Source organism: Panthera uncia (genome assembly GCF_023721935.1).
Source record: "Panthera uncia isolate 11264 chromosome D3 unlocalized genomic scaffold, Puncia_PCG_1.0 HiC_scaffold_8, whole genome shotgun sequence".
NCBI lineage: Eukaryota > Metazoa > Chordata > Mammalia > Carnivora > Felidae > Panthera > Panthera uncia.
This window is the reverse complement of record NW_026057586.1, coordinates 65436365-65454673: the sequence shown is the minus strand read 5'-3', so window position 1 is coordinate 65454673 and position 18309 is coordinate 65436365. Positions and strand designations below refer to the sequence as shown.

General features: G+C 53.1%; 1 protein-coding gene across 1 annotated transcript in view; it reads right to left on the bottom strand.

Annotated features, from left to right (window-relative positions):
• The window catches only part of KIAA1671 (KIAA1671 ortholog), a 148310-nt gene that overhangs the window by 20159 nt on the left and 109842 nt on the right, over window positions 1-18309 (bottom strand). The window contains 1 exon segment of the mRNA XM_049620626.1: window positions 615-733. Within this exon segment, the coding sequence (XP_049476583.1) occupies window positions 615-733 (119 nt within the window).

Sequence of the window (18309 nt, the reverse complement as noted above, 5' to 3'; positions counted from 1 at the left end):
GGTAAAACACACATAACATAAAATTTTCCATCAGTGACATTTAGCACACTGTGCAACCATCACCGCAATGTAATTCGAGAACTTCTTCGTTCCCCCAAAAGGAAGCCTGGTACTTGTTAATGTCAGCCCCTACCTACCTACCTACCCCCAGCCCCTGGCAACTAACCTACTTTCCATCTCTATGGACTTACCTAATCTGGACATTTCATACATTATTTTAAGATGATTTGTATGTTCTGGGGCGCCTGGGTGGCTCAGTCGGTTGAGCGTCTGACTTCGGCTCAGGTCATGATCTCACCGTGAGTTCGAGCCCCGCGTCGGGCTCTGAGCTGACAGCTCAGAGCCTGGAGCCTGCTTGGGATCCTGTGTCTCCCTCTGTCTCTGCCCCTCCCCTGCTCACGCTCTGTCTCTCTCTTTCTCAAAAATAAAAATTTTAAAAAACAAATGAAATAAAATAATTTGTACTTTCTAAATTTTCTTTTTTACAACAAGAATGGATTACTCTCATACTTACACACAAAACAGGTTCTAGTTATATAGAAATGAGGGGGCAGGTGGGCCACACTGCCATCCAGGGGCCCCACCTCGAAGCCAGAAGCCCTGGGACGCCCTACCTCTCCCCGCTCTGGTGCTGGTCTGTCCACGTCCCATACTGGCTGTCGGCTTCCTGCACGAGGGTGTCGGTGTCCTTGGCTTCGGGGGGCCGCCTGGAGAAACACTGCTTCAGTTGGTCCTGTGGGGACAAGCCAGAGGGAAGATTTCTATCAGGGGAAAATGCTCAGAACCTCGTCCCCAGCTGACACAGATCACATGGCATTGCCCCTGACTCAAACCCGCCCCAGCTCCCGACTGTGCTCAGCGACGGGTCCAAATGTCTGGGGTGGGCATTAGGGCAACCAGCTGCGCCAATGTGCCCAAGGCATCACAGAATGCAGAAGCGTCAGTGCTGAAGGCAAGCAAGCAGTGCTGAGATGAAGGTGTCACCCTCCCCAGCATGCTGCCCGTCCTCAGGGCCCCTCTCCGCCTGGCATTGCAGGCGGGATGATCTTCTCTCCATCTCCTGTCTCCCAGGACTTGTCCACCTGGTAGGGATGCTCCCCCACCCCCCCCCCCCCCCCCAGGTTCCCACCGCCACTGGCTTCCCATCTGCATCATCCAATATGGCATTCGTGGAGCATTTAACTGTGCCCAGCGGCAATCAAGCTGCGTGCACTTTGTCTCGCTGAACAGCAATCCCATGGCAATCTTTATTACAATCCCTGTTTTGCAGATGGGAACACTGAGGCTCAGGCCGGTCGAGTGACAGGCCCCAAATCAAACAGCCTGTGCACGGTGAAGTGGAACCCAAACCCGGGCAGGAGGCTGGGACCCCACATCCAAACGGATAACCACTGCATCCCAGGCAGCCTGGATCGCTGGGTATTCACTACCTACTCAGTTGCTATCTCTGCCCTCAGCCGGGGCGCTTGGAAGGAGTGCTGGCACATGGTGGGCAGTCCGTAGACCTCCCCTAAGTGGCTGAACTGCTGGCTTCCCCCACCTTATTCACTTTGGCAAGTTAAAAGCCCCTTCCCTGCTCAACAACCTTCAGTGGCTCTCTAGTGCCCTCCAGCTGAAATCCAACACGCCTTGTAATGGAGCCCCAAATTTCCTCTCCAGTGTGCCATCTCCTACCCCAAACAAACCCTTCCTCCCACCCTCCCTGACCTCCCCACTGAGTCCCACACAAGCCTCCCACATCCCAGCCTCTGTGGTTTTGCTTGCGCCCCTCCTCCTTCCTGCCATCCTCCTCAGCCAAAGCCATTGCAAACCACGGCGATCTCTCCTCCTGCTGAACCCTTCCTGCCCATGCTGGACTCACTGTGGTACCAGGTAAAGTTTGACATAGAAGGTATTTCCTCAAGAGGTATTTACTGAGCGCCTACTATGTGCCAGGCACCAGGGAACCGGGGGTGGGGGATCGCAGCACAGCAGACACAACCCCTGAGATTCTGTGACCCAGCTGATGCGCTCTTCAAGGTCAAGATGCTCCATCATCTTAGTTTACTCTACGCTTTTCCACGGCTTCTGCAGAACCGTTCTTGGCTGAACAAGCTTATAGGGTCCAGGAGAACGAACACAGGCCCAGGGAAATGCTTATTAGCTGTATGACCTCAGGGTTTTCACTTGGGGCCCAGAGAAGCTACAAGGGTCCAGTGAGGACACGGTCGCCACGCTAAGGGCACGGATGCCAAGGTCGGGACCCATGTGACGGCTCCTATGCCTACCCCCTTCCCCATTCTCTTCCTCTCAGCTTTTGGGGACACTTGTGTGCCTCACAATGCTCAAGGGGATGCTGTGCGGGGATATATGCAAGAATGGGAATTCAGAAGAAAGCCCTCTGTCACCTCACAGACGGCCACACTCGAAGACCCTAACAACAGCTAATGTCTGAACACCCCCAACACCACTGCCTGCAGAACGCTTTTCTTTGACGAGGTAACAAAATAACACGTGTTTGTTGTAAAACGTTTAGAAATGATAGAAAAGCGCAAAGAGTAACACCCCTCATCCACTGACAACATTCTGGCATAGTCCCATCCAGAACTTTCCCTGGGCCAATTCATCGACATCCTTATCTTTTTTCTTTTTTTACGTTTGTTTATTGAGAGAGAGAGAATATAGGAGGGGCAGAAAGAGAGAGAGAGAATCCCAAGCAGGCTCTGCACTGTCAGCACAGAGCCCGACGGGGGGGGGGGGGCTCGATCTCACCACGAACTGCAAGACCATGATGGAGGCATGGAGGCAAATTCAAGAGTCGGACGCTTAACCACCTGAGCCACCCAGGTGCCCATCCATGCCTCATCTTTAATGGCTGAAGATCCCGCTGGATGCACTCAGCACCGTTCGTTCATTTAACCAATCCCCAAGTGTTGGGCATTTAGGTTGCTGCATATTTCTCCCTGTTATAATCAACAACATGACGAACGTCCTCGAGGCTACAGTGACACATGTCTGTGATTATTCCCACAGAAGAGATTCCTAAGTATAGAATCACCAGGTCAAGGGGTGGCATATTTTTAAGGCTTTGGCTTCTGATGAGCAAGCCAGTCTTGGGACAGTCTGCCCAATCTCCAGGCCCATGGGCAGCATGTGGGGGTGGCTGTCCGCACGCTTTAGGGATGAAGTCAGTCCCCGCTCGGGGAAACTGGGGACGTGTTTGCCTTGAAAGATCACCTGACATTCTCAGATGCCCTGCACCCTGAACACAATTCTCCCTGGGGCCCAGGAATGGAAGTCGCCATCTGAGCACATCCCCAGCTGCTCACTGTTTTTCAAAGATGTCACAGAATCAGGCATTCCCTAACTTAATCTCCTACACGGGTCAGATTCAGAAGCCAGAGGCTGGGGCCTTAGGAGGTTGCTGCCGGTGGGCTCGGCGTCGCTGTCCTGAGCAGACAGCTGCACGCTGGATACGGGGCGGCGTGTGCCAAGCGTGGTGGGAGGCAGAGGGGTGACGGCTCTGTGTCACAGCTCAGGCAGAAGGGGGGTGCTGCTGTCTCCGCTCTGTCTCAGCTGTGTGGCCTGGCCACGTGACGCCACCCTTTCAAGCCTCAGTTTCCCCATTAGAAAAACGGGGGTTGTTTTGTGGCTTCAAGGACATAATCTCCGGAAATCACCAAGCTGAGGGGACAGGAGCTGCAGGTGTTCAGAACCATTTTCATGGCCCTCCCCCGGAAGGACGGGGGTCTTTCATTGCTCAGGGATGGAGAAGGGAGGTGGAGGTGGGGCCTTTGGAAATCAGAACGGCCGGGTGGGTAGGATGCCGAGGGTGGAATCAGGGCAGGAGACGGGGGCTGGATGTCAATGGCGTTCAGCAACGACACGTAGGTCTCCATCCATCCCGGTCTGTGGGCCCCCCTGAAGGGATTTAGGATTTACACTCAGGGATGTGGAATCACCACAGGCAGGAATACACGCTTTCTCCCTGCGCCGCCTAATGCCAGACTCGAGATTCCCCAGGGCAGCACCCCTGACTCCTCTCTCCCTCACTCCCACCATCAAATCAACACCCGGTCCTTCAAAGTCTCCTTCCAGAACATTCTGTCCGGCCTTGGCCAGCTCCAGGGTCTCCCTGCCTCCCTCACCTCTGGCTCTTCCCATTATACTTACAAAACCATAATCTGGGCCCGCAAGGTTCCTGCCAAAGCCCTTTCATCGCCCACATCCGTCAGGCTCAAGTTCAGACTCCTCAAAGTGGCTTGTGGGATCATCATTACTTGGGCTCCTTCCCCACCATCTCCTGCCCATCCTGGGCCCTCCCACTGGCCACTCCCCCCTCATGTGCCCCCAACTACACTCTCTCTCACCTCCAGACCCACTGGAGCAGCCACCGCCTCCCAGCTAACCTTCAGATTTCAACTTTGAGGGCTCTTCCTCCAGGAAGCCTTCCCTGAACTCACCCCTACCAAGGCTGGCTCAGGAGCCCCACGGCTCTCACCATGCCCTAGATCTCAAGTCTCTATATCTGTGCTGGGCAATACATAGCTGCTAGCCACATGTGGCTATTTAAATTTAACGTAAATTTGTTAAAATTAAAAAATACAAAGGATTCAGTTCCTTGGTGGCACCAGCCACATTTCAAGGGGTCCATAGCCACATGTGGCTACCATGTTGAACAGCATGGATACAGAACATTTCCATCACTGCAGAAAGTTCTAGTGGACGGCACTGCTGTAGAACTTCCCACAGTGTAATAATTAGAATTGACCTCTTTTCAGTCTCCCTTGGATGTGTCCTGCTTCTGGAGCCAGAGTGTCTGGATTCATTACACAGTAGCTGTGTGATCTTGGGCACGCTACTTAACCTCTCTGTGCCTCGCTGTCTGGACCAAAAAGCAAACGTTACATATTTGGCGGAATGCCATCACAGTCACTACTCTTCAACACAGACCCCCAAGTTTGGAGTAACTCAGGGGGTAGGATTATCTAGGGGGATTCATCTTGTAAATGAGGCTTAAGAAAGCGAGCTGTTTATCAGCACTTTCTCCAATGAGTATCCTGGAAACCTTACATGCACTGCAAGTTATTCATGGCTCCTCCCTCTGGCAGACCCTCACTCAGATCAAGTGAGGCCTGAGCTTTGCTCCCCGGGTTGCAAGGCTTCGAGATCAACCACCAAAAGGCCCCAAAACTCTAATAAAAACTTTCCCAAAGTCAGACTTTTAATTAGCTTTAAGACAGGATATTCTTCCAATTCAGGCCTGCCTCACAGGCTGCTACAAAAACCCTCACCGTCCACAGGCAAGTAGACGCCGACAATACAGATGACAAACTAATGAATGACACGCGTGTGTCCCAGTGAGTCCCCCGTCTGGAACACGTGCCAGTCTTTTCTGACGTGCGTCCCCGATGGACAGCCACCTGATGCCCACAGCCGCATTTCAGTTGTCATTTGTCACATGAGGATGACCAAATCTTATCATTTAAAGTGAGAAGGACTCTTGAGTCAATTCAGTTGACCTTTCTCAGATGAGAAACCGAGGCACAGAGACAGGAATTGCTGTCTGGCTTTTAGTTTTCACAGTGAGTGAGAGGCAGTGCGGGAACCTCTGGGATGCAGGGTTCCTATCCCATGCTCCTTCCAGCCCCCAACATCCACCTGCCCCCAACTTTCCCAGGATGCTTCAAGAGGCTCCGATGAGGAAGTGTATGCAAAAATGGGGAAATGTGTGTGAAAATGCTCTCAAAAATTTCAAGAACTTGGCAGGTTTAAAAACCACTTGCTTGGGGGCGCCTGGGTGGCTTAGTCGGTTAAGTGTCTGACTTCAGCTCAGGTCATGATCTCACGGTCTGTGGCTCGAGCCCCGCGTCGGGCTCTGGGCTGATGGCTCAGAGCCTGGAGCCTGCTTCCGATTCTGTATCTCCCTCTCTCTCTGCCCCTCCCCCGTTCATGCTCTGTCTCTCTCTGTCTCAAAAATAAATAAACGTTTAAAAAAATTTAAAAAAAATTAAAAAAAATAAAAAAATAAATAAAAATAAAAATGTTAAAAAAAAATTTTAAAAATTTAAAAAAATAAATAAATAAATAAAAATAAAAACCACTTGCCTGGGTGGCCGACTCAGCTGAGTGTCAAACTTTGGCTCAGGTCACGATCTCACGGTTCGTGAGTTTGAGCCCCGCATCGGGTTCTGTCCTGTCAGCACGAGCCTGCTTTGGATCCTCCGTCCCGCTCTCTCTCTCTGCCCCTTCCCTGCTCACTCTCTCAAAAATAAATAAACATGAAAACAAACAAACAAAAAAACCAAAACACTTGCTCGGACTAGGAGCTCACCCAGCCCCAAGCCTCAGGCGCATGAAGACCCTGGGCCCTTGTCTTACAAGCAAAGATGACTGTCTTAGCCCAGAGCCCATAATGGATAACTTCATAATAGCCATGCTGGGGAGGCCAGGCTAACACACGCCTTTAAGGGTCGTGTTTAAACATGCCATAACACACATCCTGAAATTTAAAAACCTGTATATCCCTCGAGTCAGCAATTCTGGTTCCAGAAATTTATCTCAAGAAAATCATTAGACACACTTGCCAAGATCTATGAACATGAAGGCTCCCTGCAGGAGAGCAAATATCGCAAAATATTGGAAATATCATTGCAAAATACTGGAGGCACCACTGCAAAATCTTGGAAATGACCTAGATGTCTGGTAAGATGGGGATCAGTGGAATGCAATGTGGCATATCCACACAATGGAATAAAGACAGCCAGGGAAAATGATGCTCAGAAAGAAATGTTTACTGTCAGAGAAAGATACCTGTCTTATACTTGCAAACATTTAAAAAAAAAAAAAAAAGGTAACACAACGGCACGTGTGTATGTGTCTTATGACACCAGTTTTGTAAAAACAAACACATAAACGTACGAGGAAGGTCCCATGGCAAACCACTAACAGTGGAACTGTCAGTGGGGAGTAACAGACAGGAGTGATAAACAGGGTGTTTATTACTCATGATGATTTTATTTAATATCCAAACTTGTAGTTTTATATCCCGGTACAATCAGACAATCAAATTAATAAAATGAAATAAAACCCATTCAATCATGCCTCCAATACGATCGTATTGCACACGCACCGTGAGTGAAGAACAAATCAGAAATCTTTATGTGTTAATCCGTATCAGAACCGGGCAAACTTTTTCTATGCAGGGTCAGATAGTCAGTCTTTGGGGCCCTGGGGGCCATTCAGTCTGTGTCCCAACTACTGGGCTACAGGCAGTATATCAGCGTGTGTGGCTGTGTTCCAATAAAACTTTACTTACAAAACAGGTGGCTGGCGAGATTGGGCCCCACAGGCACCTGGCTGATCCCTGACCTATGATGCGCTTTGGACAGCCAGCTGCGTGAAAATGGGGACTGTCCTGTCCAGTGCTGCCCCCCCACCCCCAGCACTTAGAACGATACCCGGTCTATGGTAGTTGTTGAATAAATATTTGTTGGAGGAAGGTGTTTCCAAAGATAACTTTTCTTTGCAGTGGGTACGTGCGAACTTAACCAGAAAAGCAACGGCGTTAGGGAGGAGGCGGGGAGAAGAGAAACTACCACGCCTGCGTGTATTCTGGGGTGTCTGACACGTCCACCTAGGAAAAGAACCCTGAGTCAGGACGGCGCTCAGCGGCTCAGCTGACAGGGCAGTTCGGAGGAATTCAAGATGTGCAACCCCTCCCCCGTCTGCAACTCTACACTGTCAGCTGCGCAGGGCGGCTGGCTGGTGACACCTGCTCCGTCTCTGCCCCTGAGGGCCCGCAGCGCCTTCCTCTCTCGCGCTCAGGTCAGCCTTACACAACCGAGAAATCAGAGCAACATCAATGTTGAGGGCGAACACTCCTGAGGGCTGAGGGCTGGCGATGTACTCTTCCGTTCTGCCATCTGTGTTCCCAGACAACCCTATGTGGTAGGAATGTCATGGATCCATTTTACAGGGGAGGAGACTGAGGCCCAGAGAGGCGACCTGCCATGCCCGAGGTCACGGAGTTACGTGGTGGGGAGCTGGCATTTGAACCTGGGTTTGCTTGGCGCCCAAGCCGGTGCTCCCCACAGCCCGTGCTGCATTTCCTGGCCCTGGTCTGACACAAGAGCTTGTTGGGGTCCTCTGTGATCATTTCACAGATGAGAAAACCAAGGGCTGGAGACGGGGAGGGATGCCCGCCAGGCCTGGCCTCCAGGGTTCACGACTCCCTGGCCTGTGCCTGTCACTACAGTCCATCTCTAGCAGCCTCTGTCATGGGGTCGCAGGCCCAGGAAGGGGAGAAGGAGGGCGGGGGGGTGGGGTGGCAGGTCAAGGATGAGCTGGAGTTGTCACATCCACACTGTGCCCGCCCCGGTCCAGGCTCTTTTTAAAAAAAATGTTTAAGTTTATTTATTTTGAGAGAGCGCAAGCAGGGGAGGGGCAAAGAGAAAGGGAGAGAGAAAATCCCAAGCAGGCTCTGTGCTGTCAGCGCAGAGCCCGATGTGGGGCTTGACCTTACGAACTGTGAGATCACAGCCTGGGCCAAAATCCAGAGTCGGACAGTTAAACAACTGAGCCACCCAGGCGCCCCCAGGCTCTCTTCGTAAGAGCACTGTCCGTCTTAATTCAGTCTGCTCTGAACCCCAAGGTCCAGAGTCCGCTCTCCTCGCCACATCTGCTTATCCTCACCCGTCCCCCCGGCCCCCACCCCCACGGCCACAATGACACCCAAACCCACCATGCACCTTCCCACCACGGGCCTTCGCCCATGCTGTTCACTCTGCCCAGCCAGGTCCCGTCAGCTCCGGGGGGGTGCCTGTCCTAGCCCAAGTCTGAGTCCTGGCCGGAGTTTTCTCCTTGAGCCCCGATCTCGGCTGGCGGTTCTCATCACTTGTGGGAGTTGTTGGATGCTTGTCCCTCCAGAGATAAAAAAGAATCTCCAAGATGGGGAGGGGGGCGGGTGGGAGTTGCATTTTCTTCTCACCTTTGGATTCACAGTGCTTATTTACAGGACCTGGCACTTCGTAACTGCTCAATACATTGGCAGGAAGGCAGGAAGGGAGGAGGGAGGGAAGGAGGGAAGGACAGGAAAGGAGAGGGAAAGACAGGAGGAACTCGATGGGGAGTGGGGCCGGGCAGAGCCCTTAGAACATGCCCGGTGCTGCCAGCACATACTCACACAGTGTCCCCTCCCTGTGGACTCCCCGCAGGGGATGTCCACAATGCCACCTAGGGCTACAGCACAAGCCAGGCTTGCCCCTGCCCTGCCCAGTAGCGTGGGGGTGGCACTTCCCAGGGAAAGTCGGTAGGATACCAGCTGCTGAGCCCTCCCAATGGGCTCCGAGAACAACGGTGCAGGTATAGTCAGGTGAGGCCAGGTGTGGATGGGGCTGGATGGGGGCATGGCTCAGGGTGTGGGCTGGCCACCTGGCCACAGTCCACTCGGGACCCGCCACAGGCATCAGTCAGTGGGGCAGGAAGATCTTGAGGTCATCTCTAAGGTTGGTGGCAAGCTTTGGGTGGAGAAGGGAGGCCAGAGCGAGCGAAGGACAGAGACAGACGGGCAAACGGAAGCAGACAGAGTAGCAGCAAGAGAGCAAGAGAAACCACGGGGACACACATAACCAGAGAGCGACACACGGGCAAGAGTGACCGAGAAGCAGAGGAGGATGTGTGCCCGGACCTGAGGGACCCACCTGGACTGTGGCTCTGAGGTCTCGCCCACAGGGACACACTGATCTGGACTCCATCCCCTGACCTGGGGTCGTGGGCACAGATACTAGTCTCAGCCATGGCTCCCCCTCTCTTGACCCTACGTGGTCAAGCCCCTCCCTTCTCTGAGGCTCAGTTTCCTTTGGGGCTAGATTAGACCCAGTGGTTATAAACACTCTGGATAACCTAACAGCCCCCTGGTGGTTAGCAACCCTAAGCCACAAACTTGTAGGTTGCGGGTGTGAAATTGATCTACTCCACTAACCTCTGTCAAGTTGGAGGCAGGACAGGTCCTAAGACTCGGCAGAAAAGAGGCAAAGCCAGCCCAGCCTTTTGCTGGCTGTGATTCGAATGTCTCCAAACCTCGACTTTCCCATCTGTGCAGAGGGGATGGGGAGGATGCCGGGATGTTGGGAGGATTCTGGGAAATGTCTGGCGAGAGCTTGCACCTGGCCTGATGATGGCGGTGATGTCCACTGTTTGGCTCCCCCCAAAACATATCATTTTAATAAACACTGTTAATAATGTGCTATCTGGCCCTCATGAGGCCAAAGAGTCCCATCGCTCAGCTGGGGGCTGGAAGGAGCTGCCTCAGCCAGACCCCAGAGTGTTTCCCTTGACCTGGCCACGAGTCGGCCGCTCCTCTCTACCACGAAACGCAATGAGCTGGACCCCAGCTCGGCCCAGCAGACCTACTGCCCTTCGGGGCCAAGCCCCCCACCAGGGTGTGCCGGCTGCAAGGTGACGGGTCTGGCAGAGATACGCCGTCTCCACGGGACAAGTGCGTCACCCAAAGTGACAGGAACACACGTTTGCAGCTGGTGCTTGGGAGAGGCGTGTTTGGTTTCGGCTGGGAATGCCCGCAAGACTCCAGAGCGAGGGCTTCCTGGCTCTCCCGACGGCCTCTGAGGCTATACATAGAAATGACAGCTGGGCTGGGGTGGGGTCGGGGGGCCCAGGACTCGTGAGCTGCAGAGGTGGGGTTCCCCCAAACTCCAGAAGTCCATGACACCCTAGGGCCCTGCTCTGGATGTCAGAGGTGGTTAAGAGGTAGAAACGAATGTAATAACCGCGAACACTTAAGGGGCACCAACCGTGTTTCTGGGAACAAGTCAATTCCTTACGTGGGTCATCTAGTTCAATGCCTAGAGTAGACACTATCAATGGCCCATCTCATAGGTGAACAGTAACATCACCAACAGACACATATATGGCCCTGCCTGCCTGCCCAGCGGCCATATTTTGTCCACTCAACCACCGTAAGAAGCAGGTAGAAGATAAGGCACAGAGAAAGAAAACTTGCCCAGGGTCCCATGAGGGAGTGGAGAAGCCCAATTCGAACCCAGGTGGTCAGGCTCCGAGTCTAGGACCTGTGACCCCCACTCTGCCAACTCCTACTGAAATGCCACCCAAGAGATGACCCTCTGGAAGACTTCTTGGTACAGTCTGTCAGCCGCTGGCCACAATGTGTCCTTCAAACACAGCTCAGGCATCACCTCCTCCAGGAAGCCTCTCCTGACTGCTTCCATCTGCACCTGGGCTCAGTCTCTCCTTGGGACCCATGCTCCACCCCCCGCCATGCTCAGCCCATCACAGACCTTAACAGGCTGTGCTGTGCTTACTGTTTGTCTGACTGTCTCCACCAAACTGTGAGTTCCCTGAGGGCAGGCACTGGGGCATCCATTCACCCTCAAACCCCAGCGCCAAGTTGAGATGGCCACAGTGTTCAGGAAGCAACTGACGATGGATAGACGGATGAATGAATGAATGAGTGAATTCATAAATGATCCCCTGCTCCCTTTCTAATGCCCATGAATGATATTACTGTTTACTCAGACTCTTGATGCATCTTCAGACCATCTGTTTTTATATATGCCCTTACATTTTAATTTTTATTACTTTTAAAGACAAACTCAAACACCATGTTCAGGGTGCAGACAAACTGTGAAAGTGGATTTTTTTAAGGTACAAAATAGGAGAGATTAATCCAGGGAAGGAAGACAATCCTCAAAAAACAAGGAACCTTCCTGCAGGGGGCAGGAGAGAAGAGCAGCATAGAACATTCTAGAAGTACTGAGATGCCCTTTGCATGGAAACAGACAAATTCAGTTTCCCCTTTTTTTTTTTTCACTTTTGAACGTTTATTTATTTTTTGAGTGACAGAGAGAGACAGCATGAGTGGAGGAGGGACAGAGAGAGGGGGAGACACAGAATCTGAAGCAGAATCCGAGCTGTCACCACAGAGCCCGACACGGGGCTCGAACTCACAAACCGTGAGATCGTGACCTGGGCTGTCGGACACTTAACCGACTGAGCCATCCAGGTGCCCCTCAGTTTCCCTTTTAAGTCTAAGCTTCTGTCAATAAAAGGTGTATAGTTCTAAGGTTAAGATGCACCCAGGGAAAAGAGAATTTAGGGTTTTAAAAAATGTGTTTAGGGGCACCTGGGTGGCTCAGTCGGTTAAGCTCAGGTGATGATCTCGCGGTTCATGAGTTTGAGCCCCGCCTCAGGCTCTGTGCTGACAGCCCAGAGCCTGGAGCCTGCTTCAGATTCTGTGTCTCACTCTCTCTCTCTGCCCTCCCCCCACTCGCCTTCTGTCTGTCTATCTCTCTCTCTCAATGAATAACCATTAAAAAAATTTTTTTTAAATGTGTTTAACCCAAGTGACAGAACAGCCATGACCCAGAATACTATACTACTTAATTGTTAAAAGTAGGTGTTAAAAGAGATAAGGCAGATATAAATGCACTGATCTGAAACGCCCCCCTTGCCCTTATTAGCACGTGAATGAAGCAAGGCACACAGCAGCAGGTGGAAGGGGGCTGCCATTTGTGAGGAAAAAAGCATATTCTTCTATATGTAAAAACACAAATATATGTGGATATTTGAAAAGGCACAGAATCCTGGAGAAGGACACAGGAAAACTATAACACTGGTCTCTGGAAGGGGCGGTGGGGGGCGGGGAGACCTATTTTTTATTCTACCTCTTTTTGGTTTTTGGGGTTTTTTTAAACGTTTTATTTATTTTTCAGACAGGGAGAGACAGAGCATGAGCAGGGGAGGGTCAGAGGGAGGGAGACACAGAATCCAAAACAGGCTCCAGGCTCTGAGCGGTCAGCACAGAGCCCGACGCGGGGCTCGAACTCACGGACCGCGAGATGATGACCTGAGCCGAAGTCGGCTGCTTAACTGACTGAGCCACCCAGGCGCCCCTATTCTACCTCTTTTTGAATTTCGTCACATTTATGGTTAGTAATAAAAAAAAATAGACGTTCACCATGTACAATTCCGTATAAATAGATAGTTGTCTTAGGCTTCCTTGCGTTTCTTCCTCATGGAACTGGCTTCCCGCCCATCCTGACTTGGCTCCTTTTTAAAACAGTCTAAGCCAAATTTGAGTTCTTTTTTTGTTGAAACATCACACGTCGAAACGTCCCTGTCATGTTTATTTCAGGCCGGAGCTCAACTTGTCAGGTGACGGAGCTGTAGCCCCGACACATAGGTGTGGACCTGACGAACAGGCAGGAGGCTGGGTGTGCCTGTCCACTGCCTCGGGTCCCCACGCCTTGTCCCCGGGGCTTCTGGCGTCGCTCCCCCCGCAGGACGCGCCAGCAGCTCTGCCACTCCTGCTCCCGGTGGCTTGTCCACGAGCTACGCACACAAGCACACCAATGTGCACACGTACGCCAAAGGACACGCACGAGCAAATACACACAAATACATATACACAAATATGTGTCTGCAAAACAGACACATGAATGCAAGAACACAAAACATATGCGCACAAACATACACACACAGATGCACGTACGCAAAACACACATGATTATACACGAAATACACAGACAGTACACACACGCAAAGAACACATACGACGCGAAACACTCGTGCAAAAACACGCGCGGAAATACACAACTGTACACAAACGTACACACACACACACACACACACACCCAGGGATGTTTACAGTAGCGCTGTTTTTGGTGACAGCAAAAACCCAGCTGCCTTTGCATAAGGGCGTAAACCAGGGGTTATCCCTCCAAGGCAATACTGTGTTGCCATTAAAATCACCGAAGTCGAGGGGCACCTGGGTGTCTCGGTGTGTTAAACGTCCAACCTCGGCTCAGGTCATGACCTCGCGGTTCGTGAGTTCGAGCCCCGCGTCGGGCTCTGTGCTGACAGCTCGGAGCCTGGAGCCTGCTTCGGATTGTGTCTCCCTCTCTCTCTGCCCCTCCCCAACGCATATGCGCACGCATGCTCTCTCTCTCTCAAAAATAAACATTAAAAATTTTTTTTTAAAAATGGAAGTCAAATTTTAAATGCTGATATGGAAAGGTGTCAAAGCCCTGGTGGATAAGGTTAAAAAGAGCAAGGAGCAGAAAAGTCTGCCTGAAATCGCCCCCTTGGTCATCTTGGGCCCTATGATTAATAAAGGTGTCCTATCCCGGATACCTTAGGGCCTGAGACAGAGGAGGAGGGGGAGTGGGCACATAGGGTCCGGGGTAGTGGGTGACACAGGGCTTCACGGAGGGTGTGCGACATGACCCTGAAAAGTGGGTCAGATGTGGCCAGTAGGAGATGAACAGAGAAGGCAGCAGAGGCGAGGGAACAGCCTGGGGAAAGGTGAGGCGGGAGGAAGCGGAATGTCATCTTTACTAAGAGCCTGTTCTCTTGTGGCACCAGGCACAGGACAGGCACAGGACAGCCCTGTCCGTCCCATCCAGCCTGCACAGCGGTGCTGCACGGGAGGCCCAGCATCCCCCTTGCCGACAAGGGTCTGGTGTGCAGAGAAGGGGAGAGCTCGGAGCACGGGACCTGAATGGAGCGCCTCTTCCTTGGGCTGGAGCCCAGGCAGGGGTAGGGGCCTAGCCGGGAAGTTCACTGTCATCCAATGGGCACGGTGGCTCCTTTGTTAAACACCCAGGCCTGGTGGAGGAAGAAAACCAGTTTGGCTGGGCTGACATTCCATCGCTCTGGACAGAGCCAAGAGCTCTGTTTCCTTCTGGTGCCCAGCCCAGCCTGTGGCTTTGTTCAAAGACCCTGTCCAGGGCCCAGGGTGCTGGTTGTTCTAACTGAAAGCTAAACCCACCCCCTGCTTCCTGATCCTGCCCTCGGTAAGCCAGAGGCCCTGGAAAATGCCCCAAGTCGGGGATCTGCCTTCTGTGGTATTCTTGTCTGCTCAGCACATGACTCACTGGGTCTCCAGTTGATGACAGTGCTCATGGCTTCAGCTGGGGGTCCAGGATGCAAGGGTCAGGCCCCACGCAGCACTCAAAGCCAGCTTATCAGCTGCCTGAAAAAGACGAGCCCACCAGCAGAGCCCAGAGAGCAGTTCGGGCAGACACCACACCTCAGTCAAGCCCACAAACAAAACAACAGACTCATTGGAAGGAGCCGGGGCCCATGCAGGCTTTTGGGGACACTGGAGAAGCCCAGAACGTCCTCGGGGTCAGAGTTCACTTGGCAGGGCTTAGGAAGTCAGACTTGGTGACCACGAGGCTGCTGACATGTGTTCAGGATGTGCAGCCTAGGGAAGGCCCACCTCAGTGTGGGGGCCACACCCAGGCACTCAGCATTTGGGTTCATCCTGGGTGAGCGCTCTGTGGTTAGGTGCCCCGCAACGTGCTTCACTGCATCAGCCCCCCGAAGGTTCTCCTACCGACTTGTGAAGTGGGTTCTATCTAATGTCACGGCTCTGTGGGCCCCAGACCCCAAGCCCAGGTATTTAACTGCTGCCAGCCAGGTTCTGTCTCCCAGGCTTGGTGTTATATGAGACAGGGCCAGACAGCCAAGAGGCGAACACCCAGGAGGGCAGCAGGCGGATTAGGCCTCAGAGAAGGGAGTGGGGGTGGGGGTGGGTGGGGGAACAGCCCGGGCATAGCACGGGCAGTGCTACCCAGAGAATTTCCACCCCCTGGTTCCGCGGGGACTGCACCCTGACCCGCCTCCTTGGGTCAGCACAGAGAAGGGGCCATCAGAGCTCAGACACACCTCGAGTCCTTGGCTGGGCCTCTTATGAGCTGTGCGCCCTGAAGTGGGTCACTTTCTCGGGGCCTCAATTTTCCCCCTCTGTAAAATGGGGGTCATCACTGGGGTTGTGCCACTGGGTCAGGATATCATCCAGAGCTTGCTCGGGCTTGCTGGGCCCCGTTCTCTACACAACCACTGCCCGATGAGGGGAAAGGTGGAGGGAAAAAAATATGTCCGCTGCACAAGCCGTGGGCTCTGGGACTTCCTAACAGAAGGGGGGCTCAGAAGTTGCCTGGAGTTTGCCCAGGACAACAAGCACTTATTCAGCACCTACTGTATGCCAGCACTCTGCTAAGGATGCCATGGGTGCCTCAGACACCTGCCCTTGGGTGGGGGGGGGGGAAGCTTCAAATCGAGCAGGGATGTGGACACATAAGCAAGTCATGTCAACAGGGTGTGTGCAGAAGTGTCATGGACTGAAATGGATGCAGAACAGAGGAACTGCATGGGGGAGGTCAGGAAGGCTTCCTGGAGGCGGTGACTCTTGAGCTTTTCCTGAGGAGTAGGAGTTAGCCAGGGGAAGGAGGGAGGCGGTTATTTATTTAATACACACAGTATTTGTTCCTTGGGCATCAAGTCAGAAGTGAGGGGAGTGAGGCAGGGGCGAGGCCAGGTGGGGCCTTGAGGGAATGTTTATCCTGGGAGTGATATGGAGAGCCGCTGGAGGGCTTTAAGTTGGGGAGGGACAATGTATACATCAGAAGCATCATTGCAAGCGGAAGAGAACACCCCAGTGGCTGTGTGCAGGATGGACTGCAGGGGGCAAGGGAGGAAGCCGGGTGGGGGGGAGGCAGTGGAGAGGACACTTATGCCACCATCCAGGCGCGAGAGACCCCGGAGGCCTGACCCAGGGCACACCAAAGGGACTGAGAAGCACAAGGCTTTAGGAAAAAAGGAAGGAGCTGAAGCCAGCAGGACCTGGCAGCTGAGGGAGGCAACTGGGAGGAGCCCTGACTTCCAGACTCAGCAATGGTGTGGACCTCTGCCACCAGCAGCTTGGCCAGAGAATGTGCGAAGGGTCCCCACCGTCCCACCTCGGGGAGAGGTGAGGATGAAGGGCGCTGGGGAGGAGGCAAGATGCTGGGGAAGAGATGGGGGAGAGGCAGGAAGGGAAATTCCAGGAAAGGGGAGGCGACAGGGTTTAAGGCAGAGATGGCGACCGGCGTCCCAAGAAATCAATATGCAGCTCGCCTCCTCCCTGCTGCCTGTCTGCGCCTTCAGTGAATTCCTACAGAGAAGTGAAGGGTTGGTGCCCCAGGCCTCTGAGCCTTGGAGGGGCTGGGATGTTAGCTGCAGACCATGAAGGTCCCAGCGATTCAGGGAAGAGACACCAGGTTGGCAGGTGTCTCGGGGCCGCAACAGACCCGGACTCCCATCCCGGCTCCCTGGCCCTTAGAAGCTGTGTGGCCTTGAGTAAGTCACTCCACTTCTCTGAGCCTCAGTGATAGCAGGGAATCACTCCCGTGCCCAGCAGCGATGCCAGCGTCGCATGGGCTAATGACCTATGCAAAGGGCTGGGCGCTGTGCTTGGCAAATGGTAGGTAGTCAGGAAATGAATGCAATGATTATGATGCTCGTAAGGCCGAATCATCTCTCTCTGGCTCAGAAACCAGCAAGAGACACAGAGCCAAAGAGGATGATACAAGGAGCTCTTAGTAATTAGGTGTTTTCAGACTCCATGGTATAGATCACCGCAGCACCCCAAACCTCCCCCCACCCCCGCCCCGCCACCCCACCCAGAGGAGCTGGCAGAAGTTATAGGAATTGTCTGATTCTTACGGCAAAGACTACCCTTAAGCTTCCAGAAAATAAGGCCTTAACTCTAACTTACCCTCTCTGGAGGGTAAACCCAAGCAATTACGGGTGTGAGAGGCAATCGAGACACAAGACACTGCGGGGAATCCTGGGCAGGGCAGAAACCTCAGCTGAGCCTCCCCACCGCGGCAAGCCTTCGCCAGGGTCCGGGGGCAAAAACCCCAGGAGAGCTGGAAGCTCCTGGGCAGACAACCCTCCTGGGGCTGAAGCTGGCTGGAGAAAGTCCAAACTCCTTGCTCGGGCACTTGTAGGCCCAGGACACTTCCCATGCCTGCTGCTCACGGCGCTTCCTCCCTCCTCCTTGTACATATCCTGCTTCAGCTGGTACGACCTTCCACCTGAAATGCCTGTCCCTGCCTCTTTTGCGGGCAAACTCTTACCCTACCTTCAAAACCCAGCTCTCCACAGCACAGGGGAGCATGCATCCTTACTCACAGCTCTCCTTAGAGTGCTCAGGACCGGGGGGGAGGGGATTTGTATCAGCTCTGACTGCCCCCACCCCGAGACTGAGCGCCTCTGAGGCTGGGAGTGTATCGGGCTCACCTCTGTCTTCCTAGGGCCAAACCCTGGGCCCAGCACAACGTAGGTGTTCAGTGAATGTTTGAAGAAGGAGGGAGGAGGGAAGGAAGGGAAGGGGTAAGGGAAGGAGGGAGGGAAGAAGGAAGGAGAGAAGAATCAAGCCCTAGGCTGTAGATAATACAAAGAAGGTACCCAGGTACTAAAGCACTAATAAGGTACCACGTTCCAATGTCCTCATCTATGAAAATA